This window comes from Phalacrocorax aristotelis, chromosome Z (assembly GCF_949628215.1).
Source record: "Phalacrocorax aristotelis chromosome Z, bGulAri2.1, whole genome shotgun sequence".
Lineage (NCBI taxonomy): Eukaryota > Metazoa > Chordata > Aves > Suliformes > Phalacrocoracidae > Phalacrocorax > Phalacrocorax aristotelis.
Window position 1 is genome coordinate 55747700 of NC_134311.1, and position 18631 is coordinate 55766330.

An 18631-nucleotide genomic window follows, 5' to 3' on the forward strand; every position below is an offset into this window, starting at 1 on the left:
CTGTGAGCAGATGAACTGGGTGACATGGTTCACAGTGTAAAAATATCAAGGCCAAGCCCATAGCACTAATTCAGGACGTGTTGGAAGTAAGTAGTACTCTGTCACGTTCAAATGAAGTTGCCTGCTTTTGGTCAAAATCACTAATGTCTCTCTGTTAACTTCAGGAGTACAGTTCCTTCAGGACTAACTTCAGGAGTTGGACTCAATGATCCTTGTGGGTCCCTTCCAACTCAGGACATTCTATGATTCTGTGAACTGGAAACACTGGAGGTGGCTGTATTGAGGTGATGCTATTTGTGAGCTGGGGTGGAGGGTGCTGTTGCTGTGAAGAGTGATTTGGTGATAAAATGCATTGCTAAAAGGAAGTTATGGAAATTATGCTTTGTCATAATTTATGAAGATTGTGTTGTGGATATTAGTCTGGTTGCCTGGAAGCTCCCCATGTCACTACATGTGGTTAAATTGGTAGTTGTGAATACTACAATAGTAGCTGGTAAGACAATCCTCAGTGTCTGAGTTGCTGCCAGACCCTGGCTGAGTAGCCAAGACTGAGGAGCATCGCTCAACTCCCAGATTCTGCTGACGTGAGTTTTTGGTTAGCAGAGCTGGTGAGGGAGAGCACAGAGAAGCTCTCTGAAGGTGATGGCTGGTAAACTGTTCATGAGGAGGCTGTTTGGTCTGATGTCTCTGAAGAATGCAGATAGCTTTGTTAAGGTTTGCTACTGACGGATGCAGAGCTGGCTTCAGCATTGACAAAACAGCCCAGGGTGAGCTCTGCAGAATTAAATTCTGCAGCAGGAGCTGAGAAGGGGCTGGAGAAGGAGAGGTGGTAGGAGAAATGGGTAAGCAAGAGTCCTTCCACAGCTACCTTCACTTTGGTTACTGTGTTATGGCAGGGCATGAGCAGGTGGATAGGAGAGGTCATGGCTCTAGGACGTAGGACAGCACAGAGTGGAGATACCTCTGCCAGAAGTAGGGAAATGGAAATGCCCAACTCTTCTGCTAAGGTCACAGCTTCCACTGCCTACACCTCAAATCAAGATAGCAGAGATTTAGATAAGAGAGGTGTCAGCAGCTCTGTTGTTTAAAGATCCTTTGTCTTCCAAATGTGGTTTAATTTTAAACAACATTTGGCATGAATACCAACCCTAAAGTCGTTGCTGGTTGCAGGTACCCAAAAGCACTGAACTAGACCTGTCAGATGTGATCAGGAAGAACAAGGGCTTTAAAGAGCACTGTGGCCTGAGGACCACTGGGGAGCTTCTCTACTTAGTAGGGTCGCTGTACTGTGCACGTGGCACATATCCTATGCCTGCTAGTGCACAGTTTCCCTTAGCATGAACTCATGGTGCCTTTGTGCTGTGTAGTTCATTCCCTCTTCAAAGGAGAACGAGCTCCTCACAGTTAGTTTGCACTTGGGATAGGAGTGAAGACACACATCGCTGGTTTGGTATCTAAGAGTAGGTAGGTATGGGTAGGTAGACATCTGTGGAGGGTAGTTCAGTATGTCTAACCTAGCAGCCTCCCTCCTTTCTCCCAGAGCATCCACTTCTCTACCACCTACATGAGGAGCCAAAGCTGCTGCATTGCAGACAGAGATGCAAGCATCTCCTTGGCTCTTGGTGTTTTCATGGAGTAGAGCATCCACCTTCAATTTACATCCTCACTGTTGCATATTAACCTCCTAGCTTCAGGAGATTTGCAGTACATGGAAATTGTATCATCTCAGCAGGCAAAGGACGCAGAGCATGATGTGGGAGCATGGCTTCTCAGCCAAGGGGCAGAGGCACGTGTCACATACCAGCCAAGCTGTCTGCCCAAGCCCAGGGAGATCAGTGGTATTCAGGAGCTGGCTGAGGACTGTTTGTCAGCTGGGGAAAGAATTTTACATATAGAGTCATGTACTGCTTAGTTTTCTGAAAAACTGCAAAAAGAGCTGATACTGTGATTAAAGACTCCCTCTTCTGTTCGTAGCTGCTATTGCACATTTTCTTTAACAAATATACAAATGCAAAAGACTTAATCCAAGTTTCCCTGTGCTGTGCAAATGGTTTTGTAATTCCTCATTTCAAAACACACATATATATCTGATGTTAGAGAAGGAAAGAAGTTAACTGATAGTATTAAATATCCCTGCTAAGCTTGGGATTGGAGAAGCAGATTGCTAAGGAGAGACATGGGGCTCCTGGAGAGTATCTTTTGAAGTAGGATATTCTCACAGTATCTTCTAGCATCCCTTATTTTTCTTGGACCTTAAACATTGTTAAAGCAAAGTCTTCCAAGCAGAATCTTATTTGAAGAGGAAGAGGTGTTGTTGTTGATCTCCTGTAATACCTAGGTTTCTGAAATGATATGACATGCAGAAGTTTATTGCCAGCAATAGCTGATTTTTAAAGTTATTTTTGCAGTGTCTGAGCCCACATGAGTTTTGCTAGAATGGAAATGTTGCTTCATCTGCAAATGTCTGGCTGTAACTTAATGCGTGTTTACCACGGCCATCATAGCTACAAATAACTCTGTGCTGCAAGACTCAGGTGAGAGCGTGATGACTCAGGCTGCTTCACAAGAGTGGACTCAAGTAAGAAATAAATGTATTAAGTAAGGAATGAATATCCTCCACCCTTTGAGCAAATGCAGAGTCCCATTTGTACCCTTTTTTTACTAGCCTTTCATCTTCCACAGTGAGGAATTGTAATACTCTTGCAAAATGCTGTAAGTGCACTCAGTTTAGTATCAAAGGCAGGTCAGAGGCTCATCATGTCAGGTGAGTCAGGGACAACTGAGAGTGCTGGACCTGTCCCATCATGGGGGCTGCATCATTAGAGGAGTTGGTGAGAGCACCTGCCTTTGATTTTACCTCAAACTTCTCTTGATAGTGAACTGAAGAATGAAGAATGAGGAGTGCCTGGACTCAGTCCCCTGATAAAAAATGTAGATAGTTTGTAATATCATCATTTAAGAGCTTTCCGTGAGTCAGCAACATGTGTAATTTTCATTGTTGGAAAGTAGTTGTTCATTCGCCCTGTGAGTGGCATAATTTTACCTAGATAACCCTTAGAATAAAAGACATCAATGCCAGTTACACTTGTTTCAGTGACCGCTAGAAGACAGAACATGTGCATGTAATTAATGAAGGTACCATTAGAGCGCTGTACAGTTAAGGCAGCAATCACTACTGAAATGATACTCATTTCTGCCACACTTCTGCCACAGTATGACTCCAAGGAGTCTTCACAGCCTCAGGTATTTGAGATAACTTCTTTCTGTGTGAAAACAAGGATATTTACAGTTTTGTACCAAAAAGAACATAGTTAAACACTCAACACAATGGAAACAAAGTGGTAGCATGTACTTGCTCCTGAGAACCTGCCAGCCTTTTGTATCTGCCAATTACCCCAAGAAATAGAAATTCTCTAGAAGAAGAGAGCAAGGAAGGAGGGTGGTATCATCATCCTGTTTTTTAGTTCAGGGATGACAATGCTTTGTATTATCAAAAGTACATCTGAAATCGCATTTAATACCAGTCTCAGCATTTGTGTCAGTGTATTGTCCTGCCTTCTCTGGAAATACCAGAAGGATGAAGAACTTTTAAACAACTGCAGAAGAGTTAGTTTGGAAAAGACTTTCCGTAAAGATAAAATCTGATTTCACTCTAAAATCACTGCAAAAAATGCAGAAAAATACTTGCAGAGGAAATAAAAGCTTAAACTAAAAAATGTTGCACATTATATCAGTCACTGACATTCTGCTTTTTGTAGCTCAGACATCCAGAAATATATGCCTCTTAGAAGGTACAGTATAAATGTTATTAAAACTTTTAGGGATAATGAATGTAGAAAGCTCACCAGAACCAGAGGGTTTGAATGCAACCTGTGTAACATTCTGTGGCTGAGAGAGAGTTTAAACAGTGTTATATGACTCTTTGAAGTAAAGAGAAGACTTGCTGATCAAAGGTGGAATATTGTTTGGCATGGCAGGGAGATGATGAGAAGGAAGCTCTGTGAATATAGCACCAGCTCTTTTCAAGGCTTTGTTATAGGGGTACTTGGAAAATGGGGTAAGAGCAACAAAACATTACTCATCCTTTTAGAAAGCAACAGAGCTGTAAATTTCTAAGTGGTTTTGTGCACAATTGCACTGTTTTCCACAGCAGGCATGATGACTATTTTTAGTGGCACACAGTCAAAGTAGATAATTGCTCTGTGGGCTTTCTACCTGTCAAAACTTTTACTCACCCATTTTAACTTACTTTGGTGATTTCATTCCATTTTATATCCAAATTTTGATAGCATATTTTAACCATAATGTGTATTGGTTGAGTAGTAGTTCTGCAGCCACTTACGTCTACTTCTTCTCTTCCAACATCTATCTAATGTCTTTGTTTTTACGCACTAGAGATGTTTGCTGAATGCAGTTCCATTCAGACTACTTCTGTGCCTCTAAGATACTGGACTTGAAAGTGAGCTAACTCATCAGCCACAAAAGACAGGCTTCCCATAGCAAGATCATGGGAAATGATGCACAATCTCATAAGAGAACCTCATGCTGCAGAGTGAGATGCAATGCGGTCTGCTGGAGCTGAGGGAGTCCCTTCCTGCAAATGCAGGGGCTGAAAGGCTGTGCAAGTGTTATGCCTGGGAGGTGCGGAAGCAAGGATAAAAACAGTAAGGAGAAGTGAAACAGAGGGATCAGAACAACACTCCAGTGGCAAGCACTGGAAAAGGCTGGAGAATGGATTTGCTATTGTTTGAGCTGTGTCCAGGGACACACAAGTGCAAGAGTATTCTCTGCCACCATCCAGTGTGCCAGGTGACATAGGACTGTGGTATGTGGCAGGAGAGTGTGTGACAGGGTTATGAGCCAAGACACCAATATGAAGCCCATGGGGCCATCACATTTTTTAACACAAAGGAACACCACTGTTGGCCAGTGGCTTGCACGAGGTACCTGATGGAGCTGGTGGAGCCAGGAGCTCCTGCTACTGCCCTGCAAAGGTGAGGGATGGAGGCATCTCAGCAGGATGGTGTATCTTGCTGATACACTTGAGTGTATCTGCACAGCACAGTGTATTCTTAGTTTCTCCCCAAAACAGAGAGAAAAAATACAACACCAAATTCTAAATAAACTCTCAGGTGTGAAGAGGAAATTATGCCTGTTGGATTTTTCTGTTCCTCCCACTATCTCAGCTCATTTTGGTTTGCACATGCGTGCAACACGTCTCTGGGCCATTTATGGTGTTCATTAAACTCAGAACAACCACCTAGTTTCCTTGTCTTTTAAAGACAGTTAGATCAGTTGTACCTTACAAATGTCTGCCTCTGGCTCTTAATTTCCATCAGCTTTTATCATTGAGGCTTGCTCCTGCTCAGACATGCATTGCTCCTGTAGTGTTGGTCCAGCTCCATTCCTAGTACTACTAAAAATTCACTTTTCTTGAGCAAATCCCTCAGAGCAACTGCAGCTGTAATAGCCATAAAAACATCCAGTGAGGAGGCACTTTCTGTTTTCAGAGTTTTGCCTTCCTATAACCTTGTCCTGGAAATTAATGTTTTATCTACCTTGGACTTTTTAATGAATTTTCTCCCTATTCCAGTATTACTGGGACAGCCATTTAAACCACACAGTCCTCTAGGAAAGCAGAGACTCTTTGTCAGAACTAGCACTGGTCCCACATTATTGTTGGGAGATTTTGTCAGGTAACATAAGAATATAACTGGCTTTTCATGTCAGGCAAAAGCTAGTTCTTGCCTAATCTTCCAGGAACACTGGCTAATGCAGGTATGTAGGAAAGAGGACTAGAGTGGGGCAAGGCTGCTACTTCCCTGGAACACTAACCCAGTCTCCCATGATTTGTGTTTTGGAGATGTCTTGATGACACAAGCTTTTGTATTTAGTAGCTCTCAGTAAGTGTTCTGCAGGAATTTGTCACAGCAAGCAGTTTAGTAGCTTAAAAATGTTCTTCTGCTTGTTTTGAATTAGGAGGTTGGAGATTATTTTTGTTTCTCCTTAGTTTTGTAATGGGAAAGACCATGAATAATTACTTCTTACCTTCTCCGTGTCACTTTCAAATGTATGGACTTCTTTCATATCCCCAGTTATGTCCTTCTGCAGACTGAGATGCCCTGTGTATTTAGCTGTTTCTAACACAAAATCTGTTTCTTTGCTGCTCTTCTTATCTCTTTCAAGGTCACGTTGGACAGGGCTCTGAGCATCCTGATCTAGTTGAAGATGTTCCTGCTCACTGCAGGGGATTGGCTAGATGACCTCTAAAGGTCCCTTCCAACCCAAACCATTCTATGATTCTATGATTCTTCTAATCCTGCCATACTCTAGGTAGGAGGACCACCACGATATTGAAGAAGCAGACTTCCCTTGGACTCATTTAGTGGCATAAATCACTGCTGTTTTTCTGCTTTCTATATCTTTCCTAATCCTATTTGTTTTCAGATTCTTACTGGACCAATATTTTCGCTTGCCGTTACCCCAAGATCTCATTCATGAATCCTAATAGTCAACCCAAAGCTCAGAGTTGTGTACAAAAAACTGATTTTCCCCACATCATTTTGTGTTTATCTATGCTGAATTTATCAGACACTATATCACTCTGTTCCATGAGCTCCTTCTGTGTTCTTCACAGCTGGACTTTACCTTCCTCTCTCTGTATAGCTTTATATCAACAAAAAAACTTTATCCCTTTTTTATTCATTCCCTTTCCCAGACCACAGATTCTTGGGAGACCCCACCGATGGTGTCAGTTCACGTGTAAACCCCCAAAATTTATTCTTTATTCCCTATCTTTCATTTAGCAATTTATTGTGTGAGTCATTTCCTTGTACCCCATGGCAGCCTAGTTTCTTTAAGAGTGAGGAATGCTTTCTGGGAACAAGGTGGACAGTAATCAGGGTGGTCACCCATGATGGACTCCTTCAGGGAGTAGATTTGCATTATGACTTCTCTTTACTTTTCCCCAGCGTACTGTTTTCAGTCGTTTTCCCACCCTCCTGGTTTTCAGGCTGTCCCTACTTCTTTACCCAATATGGACAGCAGACTTAATATTCAGCCACTCTCTGGATATTACCCGGCACCTCTCCACTTGGCATTGTACCTGGCAGGTCTCTGTGCTGTGGTCCTGAGGCAGATTACAGCCAGTGGCTCCCATTGTTCATCCACCTCAAGTTCCTCTAGAGGTCTGGGGTGCATACTGTGCAGTTCTGACTTGTTATGACTTGTTTTGAGGATCTACCCTGCAACATCTTCTATGTACAGTTCAGTTTGAGGCAGACCATTCAACATGTCCCTTTCTTTGTCCCGTGGGAACCTCCCCAATCTCCACCATAGTGAAAACACATGCAAATATTTATTTAGGTTTTCTGCTACAGCCTTATTTTCTTTAAGCATTCCTTCTATATCTTGACCACTTACTGGTCCTCAATGCCCTCTTCAGGTTTCTTGATCCCACTGCATTTGGACAAGAATTCATGGCTATTTGCAGATTGCTCCTGTAACAGCTCTGGAGAAAATCACATTACTCTGGTCTTTTTTTCCATTTAGCCTCTGAACAGTGGCATTGCCCTTAAGTGCTTGTGCTGGCTTACCTGGCATAGAGTTAATTTTCTTCATAATACCTAGTATGGGGCTATGTTTTGGATTTGTGCTGGAAACAGTGTTGATAATACAGAGATGTTTTCGCTGTTGCCAAGCAGCACTTACACAGTCAAGGCCTTTTCTGCTTCTCACTCCACCCCACCACCGAGGAAGCTGGGGGTGCACAAGAAGGCGAGAGGGGACACAGCCAGGACAGCTGGCCCCAACTGACCCAAGGGATATTCCACACCATATGGCATCACGCTCAGCATATAAAGCTGGGGGAAGAACAAAGAATTGAGGGGGGGACATTCAGGGTGATGGCATTTGTCTTCCCAAGTAATCATTAAGCGTGATGGAGCCCTGCTTTCCTGGAGATGGCTGAACACCTGCCTGCCCATGGGAAGTAGTGGATGAATTCTTTGCTTTGCTTTGCCAGACCGCGTGGCTTTTGCTTTACCTATTAGACTGTCTTTATCTCAACCCATGAGTTTTCTCACTTTTACTCTTCCAGTTCTCTCCCCCGTCCTACCACATTTAAGTGAGTGAGCAACTGTGTGGGATTTAGTTGCCAGCTGGGATTAAACCACAACAGTGCTTCTGAACTTTCTTTTACCCACAGCAGGTGGTAAGTCTGGGATGCATTACTAAAGGCCATTAGTGGAATATGCAGCCTGAATTCAGCAAAGCATGTGCCTAAGTCCCATTATTTTAACCCTGACCTATGTTAAGCACTTAAATTCTCTGCAGAGTTTATAGGTCTAGCTAACAAGCTCTGGGCAACGGGTGTTTCTTTTCTCTGTAATTTTTAATGATATTACTTATTTGGCTTGTTGTTGATAATGCAGGCCCTTATTTGGAACTTGCCATAGTAATGCAGAGGTGAAACATCTACATATGTCCTGGAACAGTCGGGTGGGAGTCTCTCTCCCTTGGACCTTACAGCTTGAATCACTTTGGTAGTCGTTGCTAGCATGAGATCTGGAAGCAGCAGTTCTTCAGCAGGACGCTAAGGGGCAGCCCCAGACCAAAAGACATTTTCCTCGTTCTTTTATATAAATCCAAACTAAGAGAAAACTTTCTTTGCCTCATTTTTCTATATTGATTTAACTTCAACAGTGCCCAGGAATATTGAACGAAGTCAGTCTGGAGTGTTTTTTTTTCCAGTGCATCTTTTGGTAGGTATTTATTTCAGCACTGGTGATAAGGAAGGTGAGTTTATTTGCCAGTTATCTCAAGATGAGCCCACTTGAGTACATGGCTCATAAACAGGGCAGAGAGGATGGAAAAGATGCAGTGAGCTTTGCATCTGGAGCCTTGGTGGCCACCTGCGCATCACAGCATGGCTAAGTGCATGTACAAACATGTAGTTGTATGAGCCAGGGACCTTCACTACTGAGTGGCAATCCTTGCCAACAGAGGGCTAGTCATACCAGCCTTAGGAAATCCATTCCCAAAATAAAAGCTGCTGTGTGATAGTTGGAGACCACTAAGGAGGAACTGAGGCAACATTCAGTCAGCAGCCCACCCAGGGCCAGGGAAAACCTATGGAAGGTTTTCCTACTGCCACAACCTTGTAGGTCACTTGGCCACCATCCTGTGACACAGGATCACCCCCTGCATGGAGTGGTCCCAATAGTTCTAAAGCATAACCTGAACATAGCTGCAAAAACCTTGTGGAAGGAACTGGACATGGAAGTGAATTAGGTCGGAGGTTGCTGCATGTTGATATGAGTTAGAATTGGGAAGAAACAGGAGTTGGTCAGGAACAGTGTATCTCAAAAGGTTAGCTTTGCATTATCAATCAGTGGTTTAAACACAAAGGGAATTCCTGTCTTGGCTTTGTTCAGAAAGTGATGCATTGCCAAATACTAGCTGTAACATGAGCTACCAAAGGCTGGGTACCTATGGGGCAGAGGGGGAGAGCTGCTCTGTAATGGGACCCCCTGCTGCTCTGAGGCAGAGCTGGCTCCAACTCTGTGTCTACACCAGGGTATTTTATACTATTTTGGTGTGCTTCCTTTGTGTAGATAAACTGCATTAAAGTAAAAAATGGCTTGGCTGATATATGGCTGGATAGATACCTCTGGTTCAGAGGCTTGCAAGGAAGAAAGGACTGTATAGCCAGAATATCACTTCAGAACTCCAGTTTAGGGTTAATGAAAGCTTTTAGGCTATTTTCCATATACAATACATTCCTATATGACTTGATATGTTGCCTTCACAGGCTAGTAACGGGTGATGCTCACAGAGGGATGAAATGGCAGCCCATTTTCTGGGTGGAGGAGAAGGGAGCAGTAAGTGGTAACCCAAGTCAGTACCTCAAGTATGGACAATGCTCCGATTTCTGTCCTAAACAATTATCACAAGAGAAATGACCACTATGGGAACCAGCAGAGTTCAATGATCTGGACATTTTAATGAAAATGTCATTTACATATTTGGAAAATAAGTGTACCAGCTTGTCCAAAACAAGACTCAGCAGATAATGAGATCAGGATACACTTCAGTTGGGTAGCCATTGAAGTGTAACCCATTAAAAGAGATGCCTACAGAGTAAACCAATTTTACCACCAATTTTAGGTGGTAAAAGCTATTAGCAAGAGCTTTAATAGCACTTTGCTATTCTGCTGCCTGTGGGATGACAGCAGTTAAAACAGTCTTGAAGATGTGAACCGGAACCTGTGGGGCAGGAAGACATGCCTGATGTAAAAGGATAAAACAATCAACCACCCAGATATGGAAACAAAACACAAACGAAAATGCTAGCAATCCTAAAAATGTAAAAATTCTTGTTATAACTTAACAAGAAATACTGGTTCAAATGTTAAGCTATTATAAGCTCTTTAGTCTGTATTAATAAATTCCTTAGTCTAGTCTAGTCTCTAATTTAATGTAAGCTTTTTAGTGTATAGTATATCTGTCCTTCTGAACCTTGCAGTGTTCCCTATTGCTTCCTATCACATCTTTTGCCACTTTGGGGGTACAGCATTGATTCAAAACACGTGCATCCCAAGAACAGTATGAGTTTGGGAAAAATAAATAATGACAGGATGTGGGTGGGAGGCTGACTTGCCTTTCCCAGCACAATTATTTGTGAGAAAATATTCCCCACGTGCATTCTGGCAAATGTGGAAAACCAGATGCCCTAAGTATGAGATCCTCCCACTTAAGCTGAGCAGTATTTTACTGTGGCTTAGACTGTCACTTTTTAGGCTGCTCTGGTTTAAAGGCAGTCTGTGTTATGTTGTCTCAAGAAGAGACCAAGGAAAAATCCTGGTGAAGAAGCCAAAGCTTCTCCTTCCCAGCTGAGGAGGAAGAAGGCTGCTGACATATCTCAAGGGCTGACTGCTGTCACACAGGGCAGAACGCTGCTCAGTTTTTTGAGGAGCAGAGACCAGTGATAAGGTTTTCTGGCTGTGGTCTGACTGCCCCATCTCCATGTAGGAGGGGAGGAGCAGTCCTGGAGAGCCTCCCAACTGGGTGTACCTCTACATTACCCCAAGTAAAATCAAAAGAAGCAGTGATATCTGGTTGGGTCCTTTCTCAGGTTTACAGGGCAAGGAGCAACCCCTGCCTGTCTCAGCAGCCCCCAGTGAAATCAGATGGCTGACACGTTCTGTAAGCCTCACATCTATTACTTTGCTTGAGCAAAGGTGGCAGAATTCGGCCTTATAGCATATTTCTGCCATGCCAGGTGAAAAATCAGCCCTTCTGCTTCTGACAGCCATTGATTTTGCAGTCCATAGTTTTAATATTGAAATACACATTAGAAGAAGGGCATAGCTGGAGCAGTCTGCAAGGGCAAGCACATAACGTGAAGGGGACACTGAAGCATGGAACTAGATTGGGCAAGTCAGGGACAGGTTGCTTTCAAGTTTATTTTTGAGTTTGAGTGAGGAGCCAAGTCTATTTGAAGGGAATGTATAAGGTCAACAAAGTCAAGCTCTTTGTGGTGGTGGTAGGTGGTGCATAAGGGGCCAATGGCCATGATTGCAGCTTGGGATGCTCAGACTGGATAGAGGTAGTGCAGCACTGGAGCAGGTTACCCGAGAACTTGTGAAATCTCCATCCTTGGAAGTTTTAAAGATTTAACTAGACAAACCACAGCTGACCTGGTCTGGTGTTGGTGATCATCCTGCTTTGAACAGGAGGTGGGACTAGGCATCTCCAGAGGTGCTTTCCCACCAACACTGCTGTGACTTGCCAGGTTGTGACAGACAGTTTGGTCATGAACTAGGAAGGCACCAGTCTTCACCATGTCTACAGTCAAGCTGCAGACCTGCTTCTCCTGTCAACCACATGTCTGGTGCTACTCCTGCGTTTAGCCTGGTGGAAACCAGAGTGCAGGGGACAATTGATGGGGAATGGTGATTGCTGACACAGCGTTGTGTCTTGCTCTGATACAACAGTGCTCACAGGCTGTGTTGACTTCAGTGCCTATTAGATATAACACAAAACTAGATTGTGCTGGAGTGTTGGATGAAGGATTAAAACCAGTTGATTGATATAATGAATTTTGAGTAGCCTCCGGGACCTGCCCTCACAGGAGTTAGGAGATATCTGCTGTCACTGGAGCCACTGGCAGGATTTCACTAGCCAGGGAGGAAAGGGATGGACACAGCAAATTGGTTGGGCCACTTAACAAACAAGCCATTTGTTAGGTGCAGCCATTCCCCATGTACAAGTAATCCACTAGAATGGAACAGAGAGTTACACAATTAACTGGAGTGAAAGTAGCTATTGAAAGAGACTGTACAGGTTATATCATTGTATAAATTACTGAGCTGATGTCCTGGAGACGATAGAGAAAACCCTTCTTTCTTCTGTCCTGAGGATGGCAGCTCTGAAATTTATATCTGCTTCCTGGAAGATGTACATCCTGTAGACTCTGCTTAGGTAATTAATTTGCAATATTCATCAGTCAGAGGATCAATATAATACATAGACACCAGGAGGATTTTATACTTATGTATTCACACAGCCATGTTTTTTTTTTTCTAGTTGTGGGTGAAACTGTCGTTGAAAGTATAGCCAAAAAGGCTTAGTATTTTAATATTTATCTGGTTAGTATTTCTGAGCGATAGTTATAAGCATTAGTGAATCACAGGCAAGACACGGCTCTGCATGGCTGTAGCTATGTAAGAGACTCCATGGTTTTTCTTAGCATCTGCAAAGACACAGAGAATGCCTGGAATCTGAGTGGGAGAGGTGTGCTGTGCCTGATATCACCCGTGTTCTTCTCCCATGTGCTGCATATGGTCCAACTAGATTCCTGCTGGAGCACAGGGACTTCTGTATAAAACCAGTCACTCAGCTATCCCCAGATACAGAAGAGGTGTGGAAACCAACCCTCCACCCCAACTCTCCTCTGACTTCAGGAGGGATTAGGTTCCTCTTGTTGCATATCAACATTTCCAGGTTGGTTTCCACCTGGACCTTTTCTAAAATGTACCTGAGCATTGGTTTCCCCCATCCTTGGTGAGTACTCACGAGTGCAGTGATGGGAAATGAAGGTGCACAACCTACATGCAGTATGGAGCATGTCTGCAGGGGTGTCTAACCAGCAGAGCCTGCCTACCATTTCAGAAACAACACTTTACACACAGTCACCTCCCATACTACTGGGGCCCAACATTTTTATGTGGCAATCCCCTTCCTTCCCTCTTCTCCCAGAGGCATAGCCAAGACCCCTCAGGATGTGGAGACTTGTCACAATGGCACAGACAGAAGAAGCATCATGTCTGGAGGCAAAGGAGGCAGGCAGAGGTGTGGGCTGAGATCTACTGTGGCACTCAAAATTACGAGTGCCTGGAGGTTTTCAGAACTAAAAACAATGCCCATCTCATTCTCTTTCCCCCTTGCTGGAGTAAAAGAGCGAAAGACCTGCAGCTGTGTGCGCTTTTGCTGTTTATCTGCACAGTTGTGCCCCCTGGACATGCGTGTGCAGCCGGTGGAACGCTTTATGGAGGGAAAAGAAACCCAAAGCAAGCACTTTTGTCTTTCATATGGCTGTCATGAAAACTGTGGTTATTTGGTATTTTGGGTGGTAAGTAGACCCAACCATGGTGAAGCTGCTGTTTCTTGTGTCCCCCAGCCATTGCCTCTCGGTTCAGGGCAGGGGAAGCCCTCCCGGGAAAAGATCACTTATTAAAAGAGAGATGCTGAGCTGCAGTTCTTGTGCAGGACTGATAAAAATGAAGCCAAGCCCGTTGATCAGTGCACACTGTAATTTCAGGCACACCTTCCTCTGAAACCGGTTTTCTTGTTTCCTCCTGAGGACACATGTACTACAGCAAGAATTTCACTGAGCAAGAGCCAATATTTTAGGCTTACAGAGACATCCAACAATAAAAGTAGATATCTCAAGGGATTTGTGACAAGTCACCTACAAACCTCCCCCTACACACCTACAGTATCTTTGAACACTGGCTGCCAGTGCTGAGGCAGTTATTCTTTCAGCTGTAGAAGTGCAGAGACAGATTAGAAAGAGTTCTTTTGAAAATGGGGGAAAGTTGTTTTACACTGACTTGGTGATTGTTAGCATTTTCTAATTTTGACCTTCAGGCCCCTGGATGGGCATATTTGAAAAAAGCCAAATGATAAAAAATATCTTGTATGTTCCACACGCAGCCCTCTGCTATGCCTAGTGAAAATTTTAGTGACCCATTTACAGAAAGTGGTTTTTATTGAACAGAAAAGGCAAATACAGAGGGAAACAGAAGCTTGTGACAATTATATGTCTGTCTCTATTTGTCTAATCCACCCTCTCTGCCTGACAAACAAGAGCCTGTGCATGGGTTTTAAAAGGAAGGTGACCATCACCTTGTGTGATTTGAGTATTTTCTTTCATACACCTCAGCTAGCCTGTAAAGCAGTCTTATCATTTGCATGGTGTTATTGTTCAGGACTCCAGTCTTACCTTGAATTTCATTCTGGCTTTTTAACCTCTCTCCCAGGGCTTAATCAGCATAATATTTCTCTTTCTCTGATGTCTATTTTTAGTTATTTTTTGAGTCAGCTACTCAGCAACTAATTGCATTTCCATCTTTTTTCTTGGTGGTGCTTCCCTGTGTGTCTTCTTATTGCACGCTTAATGAAGCAAACCCTCGGGGATGCCTTGCTCACATTTGTCTTGTATTTTACAAGTTTTTTTTTCATGTAAATTACTCCAGGTAATTTACAGGAAGAAAGGTCAGCCCAAGCAAACACGACTGAATAACTTGAAAGCTGATGCTTCTGCCTTATTACTGGTGACTTTAACCTCCTAAGAAACTGGTGTGGAGCTTTCTGTATAAATGTGCGTCCACTTCGGCTGCTGTTCTTTGCTGATCTCACTTTCCTGAGAAAACTTTGAATTAACAGGGAGGAGGGAGTGCCTTCATTTTCTCTGTGTTTTCAGCTATGGGTACGAGTGATTTCCTTTTACAGTAGCTTTGCAAAATGGATGCACAGTAGATCACTTTAGTAAATAAAGTCCTTCCTTCCCATTTACCTCTTCAAAGTAACTGCTAGTGAGTTCAGGACAATGTTTTATAACAGTCTCGACTTGCTCACACACAGTTGACAGGATGGATCAATCAAAAACCCCTTTTTTTCAGTACTGGTAACAATTTCTTTCTTCAGATAGCTCTCCATCCCTTCCCTGAGACTGGCGTTTGGTTTGGCTCCTGTGCAATGTCACTGACTCTGGATCTTTACCCTGCAGCTCTCCCTCTCATTGCTATGTCCACACTGCTGGAAGATGCGATGGACACCTTGATCAGGATTTACCATCACTACTCTGGCAAAGAAGGAGACAGATACAAGCTCAGCAAAGGAGAACTCAAGGAGCTCCTCACCAGCGAGCTCTCTGACTTCCTTTCAGTAAGATGCAGCTCCTGAACCTCTTGAGTTACTGTTTCATGGGTGGGATAAATAGCTATCCAAGTCTTCGGGAATAGCATCTCTTCTGCAAGGCACATCCTACCACAGCCTCTCAGATGACAGTTGTCTTTGTGGAGCCAGACAGAAGGACATGAGATCAAATGTCCCATTTGAGAAGTGTGTTTTCAGAGGGTGGTCCAGCTCCAGTGCCCTGCCATGTACCACCAGCAGCAGAGCCAGGTACCTGCACTTTTGAGCAGGAAGACAAGGGCTGCCTAGAAACAGCAGCAAAACTGATGCTAAATCAGGCTTTAATCAGTTTGTTTGCTTGTTTGTTTGTTTTTATAAACAGGGCATAGATAAATACTTCAAAGAATTAAACGCATAACCAATTCTCATGAGACAAGAAAGTAGCTTGTGCACAATGGCCACGGACACAGTACAGCTGCTTGTGTGCCCAGCAGACAGATGCTAAGAAAATCCTTTCAGCAATGAGCTGCTGATCTGAATACCTCTTTTCACATTTTTTATGTTCTACATTACACAGCGTGGATGCTTTTTATGGAATAATGACCAGATTCATAGTTGGTTTTCTGTATCCTCTTAGCTGTAAGAATTGTCATGGACCCTATCACCACCAGCAGGATTTTTTTTTACGTTGTGTCCATTTCCTTGAATTGGATTTTCTTTAATCTTGGCTATTGATTTATTATTATGAGATTCACTGTTCTTACTCCCACTGAATAGGATGCCTTGTTTGCTAAGTAGAGATCTTCTGAACATGATGAATGGATGTATAATATGACCACTTATGAATAGCCTGTTGAAAATCTAAGTACTGTTCGTTAAGGGATGATACAGAGAAGTGCACACTATAGATCTATCTGTCAAAAGGAACCAGTGCTCAGCAGCTTCCAAAATCTGCTTAATTCATTTCAGCGCCTGTGTAGTACCTGTATGCCTCCTAAGAGCTGCACTGTCTTCAGTTTCTGTTCTGGTGCACTTTTGGGACTCCAGACCTATATTTTTAATGCTGTGGCTAGTGGTATATTACAGTTCAGGAGCATATTTCACGCAGCCTTTTATTTAATAGCACTGGGCCTTGTGACATAGCAGTGGGTTGCACCGCCGGGTGTGTCAGAATTACACATTCAAGATCTGCACAGCTAAGTCACTTTCCCTTTAGGGCCAAAAGGACCCCCTTCTGGTTGGTAAGATTATGCAAGATCTGGACTCCACTAAAGACAATGAAGTGGATTTTAATGATTTTGTCATTCTGGCTATTGTGTTGACTGTGGCATGTAATGATTTCCTTGAAGAACAGCTAAAGAAAGAGGGATTTTAAAAATGCTCAATACGATCAATCTCCTCACCACAAATGTGACCAAAGCACACCTGGCTATGTAGCCCGCATTAGTGTTTAGTGAATGCAAACCATCATCCCTCCATTATGGCTGTAAGACACTTATGGAGCAGTTCAGCAGCTGGTGTAAGCTGGACCAAAGCCAGTTTATGCTACTTGAGATATAGCTTGTAATATTTTCAGTCTTGGTACTGCAGGCATCTCTAACATGCATTCATCAGTTGCCCAGGTGAAGGACTTGTTTGGCAGGAGTTGAAACTTCTATTTCTTAAATGTCAGTGGGAAGTAAAAGGCATAGGAATGTTACTTATATACTTTCTGAATTGGAAAATTCAGAATGAGGCATAAAACTTGCAATTTATTTTTCAGTCATTCAGTGACAAACATATTTTTGCAGCTCAAAAAGAGCAGCTTGGTTTTTGCTCAGGTCTGCTTATTCTAAAGCCTTTTTTTTGTGCTGCTCCATACCTCCCCAAACACTCGTATTTCAGATGTGGTCACAGCTCTCTCCTGCCGCCTGAGCAGACAGTACTGCTTGCCATTGTTATGGGTCACAGATTCAATTTTGTTGTGTTGGCATTGCTGCATCCCAGTAGTCCACCTCTTCATTCAGCATAAATGAATGTATTCATATGATAAATTATTCAAATACATGGAAGATTTAGTCAGCAAACTGCTCTGAGGGCTGATGGAAGGACTGGGTCTTCAGGGGAAATGTAAATGCCTTCTGCTTTCACTATTCTGGCACCCCTAAGAGGAGGGCTTTTAGAGGACCACTTGTGGGGGATTTAATGGCCGGATCCCAGGGTACAGCTTTGTAATGTGACTCATCTCATGGAACAATGATTTCATCTCATGCTGATCCAACCCACTGCGTGGAAGCCGTACAAAAGGGGCAGTAGGACCCCATGGCCAGGTGTGGAGAGAGTAGGACAATCCCTTTCAGTGTTAACCTGCTCTTGGGTTGAATTAAGAGTAATTCTTCACTCGTGTTTGAATTAAGCGTACTTCCAAAGCCCTGCGAATCCTCAGCAGCAGGGTGTCATGGTTTTTCCTTGCATGGAGACCTCTCTTTGTGCCTTGTTACTTCGTTAGTAACTTCAAACTATAATAAAAGGCATGTGAATTAAATTAAGATTTTCTGCTTTGTAAAAGGTTAATAAAGAAACATCCCCCAATGAAGATGTGCCCTGTTAGGCAACATTTGAAGAATGCGTTTCACTTGCCTGTCCCCCCCAGACCCTTAGACATAATTCAGTAAAGATTATAATACTTGATTAAAAACATATATCATTAAGAAGATGTAATTTTTTATAAGGAGGAGATTCTACAGGGTCTAATAAATATAACAAGGGGCAGACATCACCCTAAGAAAGGGGCCACCACCAAATGTCATCCCAGCAAAAAGGAGACTTCACCATGGTGGCAGAGCCACAATGTGCTGTCTCTTTAACCCTTCAGTGACAGAAGTTATACAGGATTCACAGAGGATCTTCTAGGGGAGCATGGCAATCCTCGTTAAAGTAAAACTAACAATATTGCACAACTTTTTGCCCCCTGCAATGGCACACACCTCAGTATTGCAGTTGTTGGACTGGGATGGCAGGGGTATCAGCCAGAAAAAATAAGACTGCTTTTATGGTTCCCCATAGGTCCTGCAGACTGTTGCTAGTCTCCAAGCCTTCCCCCTTCCTTCAAGGGGACAGGAGAGGAGAGCAGCTAAAAGCTTCAACCCCAAGCTAAAAGGAATAAGATTGTCCCAGTAAGGACTAGTTTCTTCGTTATGACTTCTGAGTAAGAGGCTTTTTGGAAACAAGC

General features: G+C 43.2%; 1 protein-coding gene across 2 annotated transcripts in view; it reads left to right on the plus strand.

The window, feature by feature from the left end:
* LOC142050030 (protein S100-Z-like) overlaps positions 1-17359 on the plus strand; it is a 29859-nt gene extending 12500 nt beyond the window's left edge. Inside the window, exons 2-3 of one of the 2 annotated variants that reach the window (XM_075078342.1) lie at positions 15293-15450; positions 16637-17359. In XM_075078342.1, coding sequence (XP_074934443.1) covers positions 15293-15450; positions 16637-16795 — 317 coding nt within the window. In that variant the 3' untranslated portion in view covers positions 16796-17359. Of the gene's footprint in view, positions 1-15292; positions 15451-15802 lie in introns of both variants that reach the window. The other variant, XM_075078341.1, reaches the window with a different exon arrangement.
* Positions 17360-18631: the final 1272 nt, after the last annotated feature.